Source organism: Marmota monax, unplaced genomic scaffold (assembly GCF_021218885.2).
Source record: "Marmota monax isolate L192 unplaced genomic scaffold, Marmota_monax_Labrador192_F-V1.1 WCK01_AAM20220418_F8-fsc00060, whole genome shotgun sequence".
Taxonomy (NCBI): Eukaryota; Metazoa; Chordata; class Mammalia; order Rodentia; family Sciuridae; genus Marmota; species Marmota monax.
The window spans coordinates 3331306-3353040 of record NW_026692826.1 but is presented as its reverse complement, the minus strand read 5'-3'; the positions used below and the strand labels follow the sequence as shown (position 1 = coordinate 3353040).

The window sequence follows — 21735 nt, the reverse complement described above, 5'->3', positions numbered from 1 at the left end:
AAAAGCCATAAAAAGAGGTTGCTGCAGAGTTTGGAGCTGCCCGAGTGCTCAGAAAACAGCTGCTGGTTTAATTTGGCAGGAACCATGGTCCTCAAACTGGTAGACCTTCAGCATTCTCTGCAGTTGGCTAGGAAACCTTAAGACATTTCAGCCTTCAATGCCAAAGTGAACCACTTTTTACTGCCATCTGACCACCTCTTGAGCCAAAAGCTTGGTGCCCTCTGAATCCTGGATGAGCCGGGCTCTTCTGATGCCACAGACTGGGGCTCACACACTCTCCATCACCAGTCCCAGAGTAACTCTGCTCTAATTCACATGCACTTAACCCATGCCCCCAAGAGACTTTCTACATGAAGGAGTGAATCGCTCATACTTAGGCTTAGCCACAAAGTCTTCTTAAATAAACCAATCTAATAGTTGTTTCTACAGAACTACGTTCAGAACTATGTTCAGAAATTTAAATTAAGTATCCATCCACACATCAATTGCATATTTAGGAAAAGTTTATACCACACCCTCCTTGGACAGGTGTAGTTTTCAGTAACATAATAAGTGCTTTAAGAAGTTCTATGGTAAATAAACTGGTTGGGTTCTTATTAAGCTAACATGGCCCATTATCCCTTAGCAACCCTCTCTTTATAGAATAGACATTTATCTTACAAAAAATGAATTTTACATTTGGGCAAACACAGATGTAAAATTTCTCCAAACATTATTTAGAATTAAATAAAAACTAAAAATCCATTTATTATTCTCAGGAAACATTTTTTTACACATTATATGTAAAATTCACTTGAAGTGCAAAATAAGCATCATTATTTTTTCTATTTTATGCAATTTTATGAAGTGACACTTCTGTATTTTATATACAAATGTAAAAGTTGTGAATAATTATGCTGAAGAAAGAGTTCTGTCTCAAAAGATAAATTCCACTACGTTTCTAGGATTTCTGTTTTTGTGACGTCTCTTTATCCTCAGGCTACACTGATTTGACACCAGAGATATTTATGCTTGGTGACAATGGAAGAGTTTAGGAAAGCTCAGCCGTTTAGGGATTATATTTTGTTGGACAGTACAGATGTCCCTCCAAATCACCATGCATTTTGGTTCAAATTTTCGCTTAAAGTCTGCAAATCATTTTGTTCTGCTAACAGTTTTCAGTGTCTCTGTCCCCTCCTTTGGGCTGTTCATGGACCCTGTAGCCCTTCTTTTGGTTTGTGGCCAACTCAGTGTCCTTCCCTGGTTGCCAACATGACCAGTGGGTTTACTTCAGTTGGTCCAACTCCTTCCTCCGGTCTCCTCCTGCTCCTGTGCTCTGCTTCCCTCCCCTGTTGGAATGTGCATTAGGCCAGGACACTGCATGCTGTTCAATGCCATCCCATCTCAGCAAGCCCAGGTCTTTAGCCAGGTCTATGAATCATCAGGAGTCTTACCTTTCCCCTGTGACTATACTCATATATATATTTTTAAATTTTTTATTTGTTTTAATTAGTTACACATGACAGTACAATGACCTTGACATATCATACATTTAAACTATTTATTTATTTTGGTGCTGGAGATCCAACCCAGGGCAACAGGCACACAAGTGCTCTACCACCAAGTCACCTTCCAGGGCCTGGCCTACACTTAGAACAATCTTCCTCTTGCCTCCAGCCCTTGAAGGCCTCTCACCGTGCCCTTGAGGAATCCAGGTGTCTCCTTTCTTCCTTTCAATGGGGCCTTTGCCTTGGGAAACTGGTAATTGTAGTTGTTGCTTTGGTATGTAAATCTCTTTAAAAATCCCTGGTGGATTTGTCAACCCAGAAGAGCCTTTCTCCACCACCAGGAGCCATCCTCTTAGTAAACAAGGATAGTGCTCCACCTCCCCGTCTCTGTGGGAGGGCAGGAGCCTAACTTTGAAGGCACTTCCCTCCGAAATGTAGAACCATCAGCTCCTTGAACATATGGTCAAGTTCACTTTTTCTTGAGGTAGAAACACTTGGTCCTGCTCTGACAGCACTTATCACCACAGTATTAAACATTTTACGTGTTGTTGAGCTTAGATTTCATCTTTTTTCACTGGATTACAAGCTTTTTGCCGGTAGCATTTTGCCAGCATGGAGCTTTCTCTGACACTGTATCCCTCGTGACTTGGATCAAGCTTTACATGGTTGACATTTAATAAATATTTTTTTTGAATTGATGAGTGAAGGAAGATAGACGGAAAGGTGAACAAATTCTGTTCTCTGGTATTCATCAAGGAAAGCCCGTGGGAATGTACTGATAAGGGGAGAGGGAGAGCACAGACCACATACCTAGTCTTACTTGGAATGAGCAGTGCTAACAGGCATTGTCTGAAGTCCAGTGGGTGAGGTGCATCTTGTATGCAAATGTTAATACAGTGTTGATTTTTACTTTGTCCATGAATGAGAAATGGGGCCATACTTCCCTGATCCACGTTTCAGAATTCACTTAATTCTACCCAGGAAAACACTGAATTATCAACTGTCTTTTAGTAATTTTATCTTCATAAAAATTACACTTAAGAATTACCTGTAATAATATTTTTAATATTTATGAATTAATTTATGAAACAAGAAATAAACTGGTTTCAGAATGACCAAGACTGTGAACATCTTGTAAGAATTCTGTTATCTTACATTACTACTAGACCCTGGGCCTGACCCAAAGAAAATGTCGCTGATGCCACTTACATAGGAAAAGGTCAGTTAGTTGATTTACCTGTCCTCTCGAACAATTAAGATACTTGTTTAAGAAAACACTTCAAAAGACTCGAATACTTTCTGTCTTCAGGATCTGAACTTACAGCTGTGAACATGAGCATCTGACCTCAGACCTTCAGAACAAGACAAATATTCACCATCAACCCCTGACTTGAGGAGTTGACTGCGGTGCTGGCTAGGTAAAGACGGGTTGTCACTGTGTGCATGAGTCACCACGAAATTCATCTTTAAAAGCAAAGTCTCAACCAAGGCAGTTCAAGGTGAGTCAGCCTCCCAGATACACGAGTGGAGAGGCTGATCACACCACAGATTTCATTTCCCTGACAAATTACAGATAAAGCTTACTCTCTGCCCATAAGATATATTCCTGTTATAATTTTAACTCATGAAGACGTAATAAAACAGCTCTGACTTGAGACCTTAGAATGAATTCTGATTTGGTCTCAACACTAACCCAGAGGGTACAGCACCTGAGGTCCTCTACTGCACTGCTGTGCAGGATTTTAAATGTCATTGAGCATTTACCTAAGTGACGAGGACACAAACGATGCCGGAAGAAACTGAGAAATCTGGCTTTCAGATCTTCTCTAGAATTGACTAGTCCATTACTCTAGACCCTGCTTCACCCTTCAAAATACTTTAATTACTTTCATACCTGTACTTCATAAAATAAAAATTTATAGTTAATCTTTATTAGGGTGGGATGTGTGGGGGCTTATATAGCATTATTCTTCAACAATGTTTGGAAAAGCATATGAAGATGAAAAAGACATTATTCAATTGGATTAGTTGTAAGTCTTATAGCATCAAGTAAAAGAACATCCAAAACAATGTTTTTTTTTTTTTTTTTTTTCTTTTTTAATAGGCAAATTCCAAAGAAACTGGCTTGCAATGTATGTGATAAAGCAAATCAAAAGCCAGGATTCATTGTAACACGAATGGCCAATAGAAATGATATTGTAAAGGGAAAATACACTTAGGAACCAGTTAATTAAAAAATCTGACCCCTAAAATGAACCAGAAGGTGGTGCTTTCATGAAATTCATCCCTGGATAAGCTTTCCTTCAGTAACTGTATGTGATTTATGGATGAAGTGGGATGGTCGAATGAATTTTTTTTTGTGTGTGTGAAGAGTGACAACTTTGTTAATATAATAAAGTAATAACAAAGCCATTCTTTTTTCATTTTCTCTTATCATGAAAGAAGTAATGGATTACCACTGGTTTTAGATTACCAAGAGATGAAACTTAAAATATAATCCTGTTTTATAAAAGTGACTATACAATCTTGCTATAATAAAAATATGTTAGACACATCTATTTAAACTGATAGGAGATAAAAATGAAAAAAATTATGATCATTTATTAAATTTGAGGATGATTCGTGAAGAGGTGGGTGGTGATGATGAGGATGGTGCTGGTGAAATATCCTTAACTACTACTTCAAGGACAGGTTTGGAGAAGAGGAAAGAATTTCAGGGGCCAGTAAAAGCTAAATAAGTTAACATCTGAATGTTTTCAGATTTATTAAGCATTACAACTTCCCAAGTAATGAAATAAAATTGTTCCTTATTCCACATGAAGAACACAGTTCATTAAGGATCTGCTAGGTGCCAGGGCTTCAGACCTACCATACCTAATTGTCAACCGAACTATAAATTATTCCTTTTCACAGAAAAAAAAACACAAGGCCAAAATGTAGGAAACTTGGCGGTGGGGAGGAGAGCTTCTGCACCCCTGTTCCCTGCATTTCCATCTGACTATAGCACTGCCTAGATTCGGGGGTCACGACTTTACTGTGCTTATGTTTCATTACTTCTAAAATGGGAATAATAGCCTTCAGAGTGTTGTGGGCATTATTGTGTGATTTAAGTGTGTTCACATGTGGAGCACAGTAGGGATACAAAACAACACTGAACAAATGCAGCAGAGGAACCCTCAGTAGAGGAATTTGGTAGTTTGTCTGGGGCCATGGAGTACATATTAGGCTGAACTGGATCCATGTGTTTCCATTGCCCTACATTACCTACTTTCTTAAAAGAAACAATAATTTTCTTTAAAATTTGATTATAGATATTATGAACCAGTATCATTTAGACAACGGAGCTTTCCAACTAATTATTCAGACAAAAGTTGAATTTTATCTTCCTACTTATGTTTTAGGAAGACTTTTTCATCTTTTTTTCCAACGTGCTTAAAAACAACCCTGAGCATAAAACATGGAGTATCCACAATAATTACCAGAGTGGGAGTAGTAAAATGCTCACTCCAACTCCAATGGGTGTATTTCTCTTTCACAGGATCAGCGCGTGGTAGTGGTAGACACAAGCATGGTGTCTCCCAGTCAGGCACACTCCTATGAAGCCTTATCTTCTGGAATTCCTAATGGGAACTGGTCTGGAGATGAGTAAGTTTTTAAAAGATTCCCATCCATATCCTTGGACAATAGTGACACTTTGTTGGGCCTCCAACATTCCGATCTCTGAATCTCAATTTTCTTTGTCATTATGCAACTTCCATCGAATGCCACAAGTTTTCATCTAAAGAGACCATGGTGACCTGTGTTAAATTGAATTTTATGTTGGCATCTGTCTCATTATTTATAAATAAATTCAGTACCATTTAGGGAGCCATAGCTACATTCTTAGTAGGAGTACATCTAAAAATAGATGAAAAATAGCTCAAAGCAAATGGCAACGGGGTACTTAAAACACAAAGCACCATTGCTGTCTTCATGGCACTTCTAGTGGATCTGCTAAAGACAATGCTTTTGGCTTCGGACATTTTTCGGTATAGTCTGCTCAAGAAATAATAGTTATCAAAACAAACTAATCTTTCAGATGTCAATGTGATGCGCTTCCTTAATACAAATCTTCAATTCACAGGAGACAAAGGTTATCAGACTGTGAACTTATGATTTCCTAGTCTCTGTTTTCGCTCTTTATGGGGTTACAGAAAGTCATAAAAATAAGGTATTGAGTTTATAAGTTAGTAAGAATGTGCATGTCTGGAAAACAGAAAAAAACAGAAAGATTTCTTTTGAAAATTAAGTGGACATCCTGCCTGGTCTTTCTTAGCGTGGTGTCAAGCACAGTGGGGGTTAACAGGTTTCTGGCTCTGGAATCCAGGGAAACTGAAAACCCAAAGGCGAAAGTAACCCTAAATCTGTTGCTGTACCCAAACTATCTGAAGCTAACAAAATTGGATTATTTTTGAATAGAATTAAATGCTTCCATAAAGCAAGTATGAGAATTATATTGGAATAAACTTTTAATTATATTATTTTAAAGCACTTTAAGATCATTTTCTCTCAGTAGACAGATTGGGAGAAAATTTTGGTTCATTACTCTTCTGAAATATAACTAATGTCCAGAATATAGAAAGAATGCAAAAAACTAAATACCAATAAAAATCAAATTATCTATTCAATAAATGGGCAAACAAGCTAAATAGACACTTCTCAAGAGAGGTACAAATGGCCAATAATTTTTATTGAAAATGGTTCAAATCTTTAATCATCTGGCAAAGACAAATAAAAACTAAACTGAGATTCTATCTAATGCCAGTTGGAATAGAACAAATAGCAATAAATACTAGTGAGGAGGTGGGGAAAAAGGAACTCTTACACATTGTCGATGGGAATGTAAATTAGTATAGCCACTATGGAAATCATATGAAGTTTCCTCAAAAAACTGAAAGTGGAACTACCATATACAGAATAGCGGTGATGTGTATGTTTGCACATTTATATTACATGATTTGATCAAATTCATTCTCTAATACCTCCTCTGGACCTCTCTTCAGAGAGCTATACCACTCTTCAGCATTCATCCAAAAGAAGTAAGAGCATACTTTAGTGATGCATATGTACCTATGTTTATTGCAGCACAATTCACAACAGCTAGATTATGGATTCAGTCTAGGTGTCCAATTGTTGAAACTAACATTCTTTTGTGTCCGTCAACAAATAAATGGATAAATAAAATGTGTTATATGCACATAACGAAGTTTTATTCAGCCATAAAGAAGAATTAAATCATGTCATTTGGAGGAAAATTGGTAGAACTAGAAAACATCATGTTAAGTGAAATAAGTCAGACTCAGGTAGTCAAAAGTTTTGTTTCCTTTCTTATATGGAAGCTAGAGAGGAAAAAGTAAGAAAAACAAGGGATCTCATGAAGGTGGAGGGGCCAGAAGACCTTCTTCTACTAGGGTAGAAGAAGGGGATCAGGGGAGGGAAGAGGAGAGGTTCAAAGGAGGTATTAGAGAATGAATTTGATCAAATCAGTAATATAAATGTACAAACATACACATCACCGCTATTCTGTATAATTAATATAAATCAATTAAAATTAAATCAAAAAATGGAATAAAATATTGACAGTCATTGAATTACTCTAGTATTTGGTCCCTGGCTCTTACCAACTGCTTTCTTCTATTTAAATTTAAATTTTGAGTTGATGAATATTGGGGATATTTATGGGGTACAATGTGATGTTCTGATGTATTTACATTGTGGAAATATTATATCAAGCTAATGAAATATTTATCACCACACATACTTAGCACTTTTTTGTAGTAAGATCATTCCAAATCCATTTTAAAGCAATTTTGGATATATAATATATAATACATTATTATCTTTCTTAGAAAAAGATCATTTTATCAATTCTAAAACATGCTACAATCAGCAACAACTGTTTCGGTGTACTGGCTATTATGAAAGCATTGGCTTCTATGATTGAAGAATCAAATATTTTGGGTAAGGAAGATGTCTAAATAAACTTCACATCTCTCCTTGAAGCTATTTTCAAGAGAACCCTTGTGCATTGAAATGGGAATATAAATTCCTATATCCATTATGAGGAACAGGATGGAGGCTCCTCAAACGAGCTAAAAAGAGAACTCCCATATGATTCAGCAATCCCACTCAGGTGGGTATCCATGGGAAATGAAGTCAGTATGTTGGAGAGACAGACTTAAGCATGGACTGGTAATCTCAGGGGAGACCCGCCTAGTTTCTCATTTACTGCACTGAGCATCTCAGTTCCAACACTACTTTAACCACCAAGAACATCAATCCATTGCTTATCCTGACATATTTTCAAACACCCTCTTCTCATCCACATTACCTCGATATGCAGCCTGAATTCAAGAGTCAACCATTACAGTCTCTCTCATGATAGAATGAGCCTCTCAGACCCTCCTTCCCCTTGCTTCCACAATGTGCTTGACATACAATACAGCAAAAATAAATGATACCTTCCTACACCTTCTATAGAGCTTAAAAGGAAAAAAAAGAGAAGGAAATAGTAGTGCACAGTATTAGTAGTGAGAAGAAAATTGGTAAGCAAACAAAATCAAATAAAAATAACAAGATGAAAGGTGATAATAGCATCCACAGGGCACTTGCTGAGTCTCAGTCACTGTGCTGAGTGGCCAACAATTTCAGGGCTTTTGGCAGTTAACCTTTTAAACATATCAAAGACGAGCTTTGTGGAAATAAAGTAACTTTCTCCCAAACATCACAGAGAGTAGGAGACCAGGATTTGAACCATGCAATTGATGCCCACTTCACCATGCAGAGGAAACTGAAAACCAGGAAGAGCTAGGTAGTGTTCCAGAAAAACAAATTAGTAGAATGCGTTCAAATAGGTGTAGAGGACCTGAGTGACATCTGTAAACAAAGTGCCCTTCAAAATGTACTGGGCTAAGATTTCAGAGGAACGTGAAAGCAATATTTCATTTGTTATTTCAACTGTGCTAGAGCTCAAAAACAGGAATAGTTTGCAATTCTTTTATGTATCCTGATGCCAAACCTGGACTAGGAGAGCACAAAAAGTCAACAGATGCGCCACACCTGGGAGTAGGATTATGCAATTCCTATGTGATACAGAAATTTTTATTAAAAATAATCTTTAAATTCACTCTTAACTTTTAAAGACGATAATATTAACTACCACTTATCAATTGCTTAATATGGGCCAGCTTTGTTATTTTCATATTAAACATTCCTTACAACATTTCATGAGATGAAACTGCTATTGGTCCGGTTTTCAGAGAAAGAATCAGAATCACAGAGATAATTTGAACACAGTCTGCTGGACTACAATCTAGACCCTAACCTTGACCTCATATGGCCAATACCAGGAAATGTGTTAATATAATACATCCTATTAATTGTTTAAAGGGAAAGAACCATGAAATTATTCTGATGGATACCAACTTGAATAAGCATGTATTTTTAAGAATATAGTTTAGCTATCTAAAATACAGCATGGTATAACCCTGTAATGATGCAAAATGAATAATTAGAGTCATATTTATCAAAGAAAAAATTAACAAGTGCAATCTTAAGGAAAAAAAGGCAACTTGCCAATGAATGGATTATGATACAGTTATATAAATTTCATAAACTGCAAAACAATTAGCTATCACTTTTAGTAATACTTGTAAATGTGAAAGTAGTATAAACCACAAATATCTACAAAACAAAACATTCAAAGTGTTTACAGTTTTAGTGACTGATGTAATTGTAACAAAAGCATGAATCATGTATTTATACTGTGCTGTATTTATTTCATAAGGTGATTAGTAGGTTCATAAGTATTTGTAATATTTATTATCTATGCATGATATTTAGTAATTCCTAAAATAACAAAATAAATACATACTAGTTAATTTCTAGAATACAAAAATATAAAATAAATATAACTGGCATCCCCATTAAAAAAAACAGCATCATTGAGATGAATTTTCAGTACTTCATGTTTCATGACAAATTTGTACATTTGTGTGCATACATGAGTTTGTGTATATGTGTATGCATCCAGGTATGTTTGAAGACATCTCTAATAAAATGCAAAAAAGGGGGCTGGACTTGTGGCTCTGTAATTAAGTGCCCCTGGGTTCAACCCCTGGAAACCCCTCAAAAATATATGGGGTGTCTTTATGGTATGTGTACTGCAAACTCTGGTTTTCACTGGATGTAATGTGCATCTTTTCACACTAACAAATACAAATTTACATCATCAGTTTAAATTGCTGCAAAAATACTTTTTTGACATCATTGACAAACTGATGAAAAAGTAGGTCATCAACTTTTCTATTCTATTAAAAAGTACTTGAATGATCATCCTCACACATGAATTTGTCTGTTTTCTGACTTTCACCCACTGTGCTTCTTTGCTTGTGATTTTGGTCCTCTTTGCTGGTAAATCCACATTTTAGAAGTTGCACATGGGGATGCGCAGGGGCATGTGGTGCTGAAAGTGAGTGAGGAGATTCTGGTTCGTTTCACATGGGTCTTCAGCTTGGTTGTCCAGAACCAGGAAGGCACTGTGAAGACAACAGCCCAGCAAGGAAGGGGCGTTTTCCAGGTGCAGAGGCCCAAGACCCTCTGTGGAGCCTGCAGTCCTGCTGTTGAAGTGCACATCTGTCCCACGGTCATCTCAGAGGCGCCTCAGAGCCCCGCGTGTCCTCTTAAAAACATTCTCCATGTTTCAGCTTCCCTTCCGTGGCACCTCTACCCCACGCCGGCTCAAAGCTGAATTATGCATTTTACCCACTTGTTATATTTTGCTGGAACTTTGAATTTTGTGCTTCATGAATTGTTCATGTATAACACTAGCTGTAATTTTAGAGAAAAGTCTATGATTTTGATAATCAGAAAAAAGTTATTTTTATTTTTTCAAAAAAGGAATTGATTTGTCCCATTTATGTTCAAAACAAAGTTCAAACTCTTGAAGATTTCTTAGCTGCTTCCACTCTTTGGTCTTTTTTTGTTTTTGTTTCAAAATGATTCCATTAAAAACAAAGAGGAATTTCAGAGTTTCTTATTTGCCATTATTTATGGGATGAATGTCTTTTTCTATCTACCTATTTAGTGAAACCCAAAATTCTATACAAATGACAGGTTGTTAAGAAATTATTAAATTTTTTATGTTCGTGTGTGTGTGTGTGTGTGTGTGTGTGTATACACATACACATATATTTGTAGTACTGAGAATTGAACCCAGGGCTGCTCTACCACTAAGCAATATCCCCAAACTTTTTATTTTTTATTTTGAGGGAAGGTCTCATGAAGTTGCTCAAGCTGACCTTGAACTTGAGATTCTTCTGCCTTCTCCTTCCAAGTCACTGATTATAAGCATGCATTACCATGACCAGTTTTAATTTTTTTATTAATTAAATTTTTAAAGTGACACATAAAACAAGTACATAATAATAGGTGCCAGATACATATTTGTATATATATGAATATTTTAATTATTTTATACATATAAATGTTTGAAATAAAAAAGTTTGAAAAGACATATATATATATACATTCCCAACACTGCAAATATATATATGTACATGTGTGTGTGTGTGTGTGTGTGTGTGAGAACTTGAAAAATAAAATAATTTCTTAACAACCTGTCATTTGTATAGAATTTTGGGTTTCAGTAGGTAGGTGGATAGAAAAAGGGATTCATTCCATGAATAATGGCAAATAAGAAATTCTGAAATTCCTCTTTGTTTTTAAAGGAATCATTTTGAAAAAGAAAGACCAAGGTGTGAAAGCAGCTAAGAAATCTTCAAGAGTCTGAACTTTGTTTTTAACCAAGGGCAAAAATTTTCAATATCCTTTCTTCTGGCTTTTCGAGAATGTACAGTACATTGTTATCTATAGTCACCCAAGTGTGCAATGGTGACACCAGACTTCTTGCTCCTGACTGTAACTCAGCAACCATTGATCAATGTTTTAAAACTTGATTTGGAAGAGCTCTATATTATTTTCCTAGGACAGCCAGAACAAATTATCACAAACTGGATAGTTTAAGGCAACAAAGATCTAGCTGCTCACAGTTCTGTAGATGGAGCCCTAAGTCAGTGTCAGTGTCCGTGTCTCCTGGAGGCTGAAGGGAGTCTGCTGCTGGCTCCCTCCCAGCTCCTGGTGGCCTTGGCAATGCTCCGGTTCCCTGGTTCCAGCTCCATCTTTCCATTCTCTGCCTCCCTCTCCACAAACCTTTTTCCAGGTCCCCTCTGTACATGTCTGTATCCCAAAGTCTCCCTCTTTTCTCATAAATACAACACTAGAGTTGACTTTGGTGCAGTCCCATCTCATCTTTACTTGATTAGATGTGCACGGGGGGCCCATTTCAGAATAAGGTCACCTGTATGACAGGCGCTGGGGTTAGGACTTGAATATACAATTTTTGGGAGTAAACTCATCAATTCACTGCAAATTCTTTTTATGCTACTATTCTGTTTTGTGCTAGCAGAGCACTATGCATTTTTAAGTTATCTTCTGATCTGTTTGTAGTGAATCTTTTGTTTTTACCAATGGACGGAAATGTACAGGACAAGTTGACAAAAAAAATTTTTTAAAAGTTCAGTCTTAAAGCCTATTGCACTACTGAATATTATGTGCACTGTTTTCTAAAAAGTTCAAAAAATATTACATTTTCTTATTAGTTCATTAAGATGGATGGAACTTTAATAAACATACTCAATATTTTCTAAGTCCTTATCAGCCTTTAAATGAAAGACATTTTTTTTCTGCAAAAAAATATTCAAAACACTTTTCTGCTTCAAAGATTTCAAAAAGTCTAGCACCCAATTATAGAAGGCTTGATTTCTCAGGAAAAAACCACAATTCTGTATACAATAGTAGCATATGGTATTGTATGGAATGGCACATCAAAGGTATTATACTTCATGTCAATCATAAAAATAAAGCATAAGTGCATTTTCTTAATGTATAAAATAAGAACTGAGGAAAACAATGCTTCCCCATTAGCCATTTTCAAACTAACACTGTGTGCTTATCATCCATAAAACTTAAAAAAACATTTTCTAGACTCTTGCACAATAGTAGTCCTAAAATCACTTTCTGAGTTTGGCTGCCTATGGCAAAATCTTGGCTTGCCTATTGACAGGTCACAAGGGTCAGGGAAGGCTTCCCTGTGGGAAGGGCAGCTTGGTGGCTGTGCTGGGACTGCAGAGTCAGGAGGTGACAGCTTCTTTTAGTATCCAGAGTACAGAAGCAGTCACACCAACTAGACAGGCTGAAACCCGAAAAGCAAACCACTGGAGTTTGGGGCAGAAAGGAGATTTTCAGGATATGTACTAGACTTTACTCTCAAGCTGCTAATTTCTAAAGCACTTTAGTCTTTAGTTGGAGAGTAAACCAGGATGCATCGATAGTTTAGGTACTACACTTGTTGGAAACTGTCCATCAGCCTCTGTATTTTCTTCTCACAGCAAATTAGTTCTCTCTTCTTTATAATATCCTAACCCCCTCTCAGCGATGGTGTATCAGCCATACTTGTTCTTAGGTGGAATCAACTCACCTCAGTAGTGATTTTGGTGCTGGGTAGGGGCTCCTGTCCGCTGAACCTACCCATTTTACAGACATCCTAGACAATCAGGAAAAACCTTGTAGCACACTTTGCTCAAATCAGCTCTGTCTCTGATTTATTTCTCATCACAACCAGAGAGAACCATGCCCAAATTTTACCAAAATGATTTAAATTTTGCATGAGAAGGAGCAACAGAAAGTTGGTGTTTTTCTCTGTGAAGAGCATCGTCACAGATTCAAAGTCTCGGCCCTTGTTGCTGCTACATGCATGACACTTTCTCTGCAGAGTTAGCTTCAGAATCCCAACACATTTTGGATCACATAAGCCCACTACATTCTGTTTTTAATAAATTCTTCCACATCTCTTAGCCGAGTAGCTAAGAAGCAGATGGTCATAAACCAGCATTTCTATTCCATGATGGCTGAGTCAGCTAGAAATAGAAGTTGCTCCAACTTTGTCCAAGTTGTCTTTTGTACTGAATAGTCAGTAAGCCAAAATGTCCCCCATTACCCCAAAGTAATGGACTGCTCATAAAAGCACTGGACTGATGTCACTGGAAACGGAAGTCTCATGTTTACCCCAAACCCTGCGACTCTGGGAAGGAGCACTGAGGATTTTTCTAATGTCACATTCTAATCTGGCCTTTTACGTGCAATAAAATCAACTTCCTCCTTTGTCCTAGATATCTACAAGCCTTTATTTTGTATTATACTTTTGTGTTATACATACTAAATTTGCAATAGCTTGACATATTTGACTATGCAACTGGTTTAACATAATGAAACTCTATTGTTCTATCACCTAACTTTTTGTTAAGCCAGTTCTATTATTAAAAACTTTCTGTGATCTGGGGTGAGTACCTGAAATACAGAAGCTTTACAGAAGGGACCCTTGCCCTATTCTGCTTTTATGCAGACAGTAAGTCTTTCTAAAATTAAGCATTCTACACAGTTCAAGAGGGAAGATCTTAAGAGTTCTTGACACACGCACAAAGGAAAAGAAGAAGAAAAAAGAAAATGGTAACTATGTGAGGTGACATGGGTCACAGGGATGATGATTTTATAATGTAATATACCCCAAAGCATCATACTGTGGAACTTAAATACAGGTAAATTTCACTTGTCAACAATCCCTTAATAAAGCTTAGAAATGCTAATCAACAGGAAGGCAGAGTTGCATGCCTATCAACTTTATTCTGAATCTGTGCATTTGGGGCAGCAATCTTTTCTAGATGATGTAAAGCATGAGAAGCAGAAAACTAAAGAGAATCTTCGGAAAAAATGTTTCTAAGAAAAAAAGGAATAATAAGTTAAGATAATAACACATCTTACTGAATATTGTAAATCATCTTAGGGAAAAGGTGTCTTCTTCACGGAGCGTGGAAACTGGCAGGGCAGAGGTGTCTGGGGCAGAGTGGGTGAGGCCCAGAGTCAGGGTGCAGTGGGGGCTGGAACAAACTCTCCATGCAAGATGAGGAAGCAGGAAGCAGGAGACACTGGTGCCCCAAATGGAAGGACGTGGAAATTGGAAGGATAAAGAGTGGAGCTGAGGCTTGGGAGGCAGGGACCGCAGACCACCCAAGGCTTCCATGTTGGGAGAAGACCAGGACATACACAGGCAGAGCCTCCACGCTCATAAAACATGCACAGGCCACTCAGGCACGCACTGAGGGTTAGTTTTCTTGTTGTTTGGTATTATTAGTTTCTTTTTACTACGTCTGAACTATACCAAAGATGCTCTCACATAACTTTCTAATCCTTTTTTTTTACAACTTGAAAATACATCATAGATAACCTCATAATAATACAGATCTAATTTGTTTAAAGTTGATTGATAGAATTGCAGATTCATATAAATAGAGCATACTAATACAGAGATTGAGATAGCCTGGGTACGCTTTGACCAGTCCTCCTCCCTGCACCCTGCCCATGGTAGTATTTTGTAACATTGTAGTATCATGTCACAACCACTGTATTTCCATTGAGAGTTGACCAGTCTTATTCAAATTTCCCCAGTTCTACGTGTGTGTGTGTGTGTGTGTGTAAATTCTATATAATCTATCACTTGGTGGGTTTGTGTTTGTACTGCCACAATCAAAGTACTGCATTACTCAGATTCCAGGTCACATTACCATTTTACCATGATACACCTCTCCCGTCCCCATGCCTCCAACCCCACTCTTAACCTGTCTCAATTACCAATATGTTCTCCATTTCTAAAATTGTCATTTCACAGATATTAAACAAAAGGAGTCACATGATACTAGACTTTTGAGATCAGCTTTTTATTTTCACTTAGTATAATACCCTCAAGATTTATCCAAATTGCTGTATGTATTAATAGTTATTCCCCCTGTGGAGTATTCTATGGCATGATGTACACTGACTTTGGAAAGACTTGTGGGTTCTTTCCAGCTTTAGGCTCTTTGAATAAATCTGCTGTGAACATTCACATACAGGTTGTATATGTATGTGTGCATTTTCATTTTTTTTTCCCTAGAATAAATGCCCAAGAGTGCAATTACTGGCTTCAATGGTCATTGCATGCTTAATTTTATGAGTCTGCCAAACACTTTGTTTTTTTCAGAGTGACTGCAATGTTTTGAATTCCCACAGCAGTGCACAGCAAATCTGGTTTCTCTGTGCCTCAAGAATTCCATGGTTCAGCTGTGTTTTTTCTTCTTACATTTGCCTATGGTATAGATATACTACTATGAACTTCCTGGAGGTTTAGTTTGTATTTATTGGTACTAACTTAAGTTTTGTACACATGTGTTCACATATGTTCACATATGAGTGATTTCATACAAATAGAATAAATTACATGCTTGGTTTTTTATTTTTTGTTTATATTATTTTGTTTCTTTCCCTCTTTTATTTGCATTTTTCCCCAACAATCTTTTTCATACAGCTCATCATCATGTTCCCTCACCCTGGTAAAATTGCTAAAACTCTCTCTCTCTCTCTGTTTTCTTTATAATATGGGAGTATCCCACATACACTTTCCAGTAGTTGCTGTTATGGTTTGGAGATGAGGTGTCCCCCAAAAGTTCATGAGTGAGACAATGCAATAATTTTCAGGAGTGGAATGATTAGGTTGTGAGATGTGTAAACTAATCAGTGGATTAATCCACTGATATGGATTAACTGGGTGGCCACTGTAGGCAGGTAGGTTGTGGCTGGAGGAAGCAGGGCAGTGGGGGATACATTTTGTCCTTGCTGGGTGGAGCTCTCTCATTTTACTTCCTGCTTGCCATGTCCTGAGCTGATTCTTCCATCACACCCTTCTGTCACGGTGTTCTGCCTCACCTTGAGCCTAGAGCTGTGGAGTCCTCAGACCATGAAATGACCCTCTGAAACCATGGGCCGAAATGAACTTTTCCACCTCTAAGTTGTTCTTGTCAAGTCTTTTGGTCATGGTGACAAAAATGCTAACTAAAACAGTTGCTTTGCATGTAAAACTATTTCTAATGATCACATATTTCTTGATAAGGATATACCATTGTTTATTCAACTATTCACTCTATAGGTACTTATTTCCATTTTTCCATTATACATTGTATACTTAAACCCACATCCTCATGTGCTGGCATGTATGTTTATGTGAGATATTGTCCCAAAGAGCCTTAATAAATCAAGTGTGTGTGTGTGTGTGTGTGTGTGTACACTAAATATATATATGTATATATATGTGTATATATACATATACTAAAATACATATACATACACTAAAATATATATAAATATATAAATACTAAATATATAAGACTAAATATATAAATATATACACTAAATATATATACTGATATATAATATATATAACATATAATATATATAATATAATATGTATAATACATTATATATAATATATATAATATTATATATATAGTTGCCATTTTCCCTGAAAAAATAATTAATACAATTCATACTTCATCTAGCCATATGAGAACACACTCTTCTCTGCATCTTCATTGGAAATAAGTGTGAGGACTCTGTTCCCTACTGTCCTGAAGCAGCTGGTTTGATGGAATAATGGAATGGACTTTTGGAAGATGCAGTTCCAGGGCCAGCTAGATGGCAATACAGCGAGGCCTCGGGCAAGGTCCTCCAGAAGTGTCTACCCTCTACGTCAGCATCCACTATATGGTACTGTCTCTCCCATTGCAAGAATTCATGGGTCCAGGAACCAAGGGGTGGAGACAGGGATGGTACCACTCCGTACCACCCCTAGTGACCCACTAGGAAAGCTTTTGCTTCCTGTTCCTGTAACCTTATGCTCTGCTGGCCTAGACATCTTAGATCCAGAGAGAAGAATGCTTCTTCTGGGGGGTACAACAAAGATTTCACTAAACTGGAAGTTAAGACTCCCCTCGCCACTTTGTGCTCCTCGTACCTCTGAGTCAACAGGATAAGAAGGGAGTTATGGTACTGGCAGGGGGTGACTGATCCAGATTACAGGCAGGTTACAAAATCATCTTTGTCCCCAAGGGGTTTGTGTTCAAGAACCCTTTTGTGATGATGCTAATCGAAGTTTCTTCATCAGTGGCATTCCAGATAAGCTGTTTGCTCACTTGCACTGGATGAGGTGAAGATTCAATTACTATTGATTGTAATATCCAATTTTCTTTAGTAAACTTAAATCCTTTAAAATGCATTGCATTTTCATTATATTTAATCTAGTTCATTGATATATATTTTATGTCAGTTCCACATTAATTTTTTTAAAAAATATTTCTTATTTTGATATAGCATCAGAGGTAAAGCATTACTGCATAGATAATATGGATGTTGTATGCCCATTTTCTCTGTCTTACATGTATTATGTTATTAACACCTTACTTTTGCTATGTGCATTTGCTAACGTTGATGAAACAATGTTGGTATATTCTTATTAATTAGTGGTCCTAATTGATAATTTATTAAGGTCTCCTCACTCCTCACTGAGTGTCCTCAGTTTTGTCCCGTTGCCCCTTTTTCTGTGTCTGGGTCTCATTTAGGATGCCACTTTCGTTTTCTCCTCATGACTCCTTTTGCTCCTCTTGGCTGTGACAGTTTCTCCGACTTTCATATTTTGTCAACCTTCAAGGTTTTGAAGAGTACTGGTCAGGCACCTTGTAGAATGCCCCTCAGTTTGTATTTGTGTGATGTTTTTCTCACGATTACACTGATTTGTGGGTTGCTGGGAGGAAGGTGATGAGGTAAAGTGCCAGTGCTGATGTGGACCTTGACCATGGCTGAGGTGGTCTCTGACAGCTTCCCTATGGTCTAGCTCTTCTCTCCCACCCACCCCTTTCTATGCTCTTTCCTTTGGAAGGAAGTCGCCTGGGCAGCTCACAGTCACAAAGTGGGGAGTTGTGCATCCCTCCAGAGGGCAGGGCCTCTGCATGAATTATTTGGAATTTTCCTATGGGACATTTGTCTATCTGCTCCCATTTATTTACTTATTCAGTCAATTACTTATATAAGCATGGACTCATGCTCCAATTCCTGTTATTAGAAACCAAGATCTGGATGCTATGTATATTCAAAAATTTTATTATACATTCTTGATCTTTATAGCCTTTATATAAATTGTTCAAATGCACTTGCTAACTTGACCCAGGGAGGAGTGGGTTTCATCTGTGCTGAGCTGTAGGTAAAGATACAATGCTCAGACCGCAGCACCAGGACTGGAGGTGTTGGTGCCACCTGCTGCAATGACACTTACTCTCTGGAGACCCAGGTGCTCTGTGATGTGGAGTTCAACGACATTCTTCCAGTCACACTTGAGAATTCCAAACACTACACGTTGAAGTTGAGGCCGAGTCCTGCTGACCTTGAGTTATGTGCACAGGAGTTTCTTATTTACCAACATCAATGTCTTATGGAAGTGAACGTTTCTAGTCTGGGTTCTTGGGATGATGAAAATAATACGTCTTCACTGAAATTACTTTAAGTGTCAGAATGGAAGTAAGATCCTGTTTTTATTTGATGCACTGGTAGATACCTTGTGGCTCATAAAGGGGAGGACATTCAGGTGACACCTGGAAAAATGCCATGGAGCAGCAGGGGTATGTATTCAGGAGGAGATGGTGTGTGTGTGTGTGTGTGTGTGTGTGTACATTCTCCCTAACTTTATAGAAAATAAAAAATTAAAAGAGGGCAGTTTCCACGTTAATCTCAAACTTGTTTTTTTTTTAAGTGATAGGAAGCTAAGTAAAGAATGGATTATAGCTGTTTTAATCAGAAAAGCCATCTGTGTAAATGTAAAATTGCATTAAATAATGTTTCTACTGTAATCTCAGTAAAAAATCACAACATAAAAGGCAATCTATTGAATTATTAAGTAACTAAATAAACACAAATTAGACCAGGGTCTCTCTAAAGAATATCTAAATAAAATTGTTACTTAAAAATATAATTAAATATCATTCTTTCCAAAAATAACAGACTCCAGTTGCACTTATACATGCAGAACATTGCTCATTACAATTTCAAAAAATGTCAAACAATAGTGAAAAATAACAATTGAAGTAATGAAAATCATTTTTATCATGTTTTTGAAAACTAATTTTCTGGCTGTTATTAATTTAATAAGAGACATTAATATTATATATTTAAGAGCTCAGAAAAAATTGAAGTGACTAGACTGTTTAAAGACAGTGAACAAGAAGGTAAAAATATTTTGGGATAACACTATATCAATAAGGCTGAGACAGGTACTGTTACAAGATGGGGATTTATAGTACCAATCACAGACATCTCTGTACCTCTGAAAAGTCTGTTTTGAAGGATGAGATATGATCAGATGGCAAATGAAGAAGGACTGATGAATAAAGCCATCCAAGGAAAGAAGGGCACTTTGACACATTCCAGGTCAGGCCAGGAAGACTAAGGTCAGCTCAGATGAGAGGTGTGAGCAGTCTCAGTCACACACAGTGACATCAGTAGCTTTAGAATAATATGACTTAGCATTAATTAGACCGACCTATCAACTTTCTATAAACCAGACACTTCATTTTTCCTTTAAAAAAATAAGAATCTTCTCCCAAAGGCTACATAACCTTTTAAATTCACATATTTCGAGCCCTTCATATTTTTGGTAACATGCATTATAAAGCAAACACATTGTTTCTTTGAGCAAAATCTTTGAAAAGCATTGTCAACTCAGACATGACGCAGGGCCTCCAATGTGAAGGATATTGCAAGTTCAAATTAAAAAGTTCTGCATCTCACCACTGTCAGAGTGCTTTATGAACTGGCACGTTGAAATTCAATCTGAAATGTATTTATTTGCGGTACCAAGAACCGGTGAAAGTAGCACACTGCCCAAATTCTGTTCTGCAATGTTTGGGGAGTTAGGCTGAGTTTGCCAGGCTTTTGTACAGTGGCATTATTATTGCCCTACAAAATACCTGCAGCTACTTTCTGCAAAAACCTGGATACTAATCACATGCTCACTCACTCAATATCGCCCTGGTATGGTTTACTTAATTCTCAAAGCTTGAATGAAAACTGCCAGAGTTCTCAGACCACCTGGGAGCAGGCGCAGAGAGATAACAATAAGTACCCAAAACATCTGGAGAAATCAGTATGTTGTACTTGCGACTAACATCCTCCACTGCCCTCTCATTACAATGAGCCATCCAATTCAGACACCGCATCTTCATCTGCCTGGGTCATTGTCTCAGAAGCCGCTCAATTTCCTCAAGTTGTAGATGGGCCTGAAATTGCTTACCTGACTCACAGGCAAATGTCTTTGACGTTTCGTCATGAAAGATAATTGCCACTGCATGCTTCTTTGTCTCTCGAGGCAGTCTGGTTATATTTTTGATGTTGTGTAGTTCAGTTACCTTGAAAGAAAAAAAATATTTTTAACTTAGTGTTCTGAATACATTCTATACTGGAGAGCTAAACACAAGGATCAGGTATCACTGCCTCACACCACTTCCCAGGGGATTATTGTGCTAATTTTTAATTAACTATAGTCAAAAACAATAAGGAAGAAACACAATGTCTTCCATTGGGCACTAAATTTTGGTCACAGTTCATATTGTTTGCTGCATTTTGAAATAGTCTAAAAACTATGTAGAATAGCTTCATGGACTCAATGTTTTCAGTAAAGTGGCACCCCCAGGAGACCATAGCAGCTGTGGTACACAAGCATTCTCATTAAGTTCTATTAAATATTGACTACATTCAGTATTTCCTCTGTCTCCTAAGTCCCACGATGATAGCACTATAGCCATGGGACACCTGACACATGTCCATCAGTGAGGTGGCTCCAAAATTTTGAGTAACTAACCTTATCAGGAAAACGAAGTGTTTGTGGACCCATGAATCGCTTCTCTCACCAAGGTCCACTTGGGATTTATGAACCTAGGTTAATGATGTTTTATTCATTGGGGCTGGGGAATGTGGCTCAAGTGGTAACGCACTCGCCTGGCATGCGTGGGGCGCTGGGTTCGATCCTCAGCACCACACAAAATAAAGACGTTGTGTCCACTGAAAACTGAAAAATAAAAAAAAAAAAATTCTCTCTCTCTCCTCTCTATCTCTCTCTCTTTAAAAAAAATGATGTTTTATTCATTTATAAATGAATAAAGAATGCATTTATCATTTTTACTTCTTGACTTTTTATTGGTACGTGTTCTGCTACAAGTTAAGATTCTTTTATTTTTCCTCA

The 21735-nt window shown here is 37.3% G+C and overlaps 1 protein-coding gene across 1 annotated transcript in view; it reads right to left on the bottom strand.

The window, feature by feature from the left end:
• Positions 1-21735, bottom strand: part of Dok6 (docking protein 6) — a 372278-nt gene that overhangs the window by 191662 nt on the left and 158881 nt on the right. Inside the window, exon 3 of the mRNA XM_046448628.2 lies at positions 20788-20902. Coding sequence (XP_046304584.1) covers positions 20788-20902 — 115 coding nt within the window. The remainder of the gene's footprint in view (positions 1-20787; positions 20903-21735) is intronic.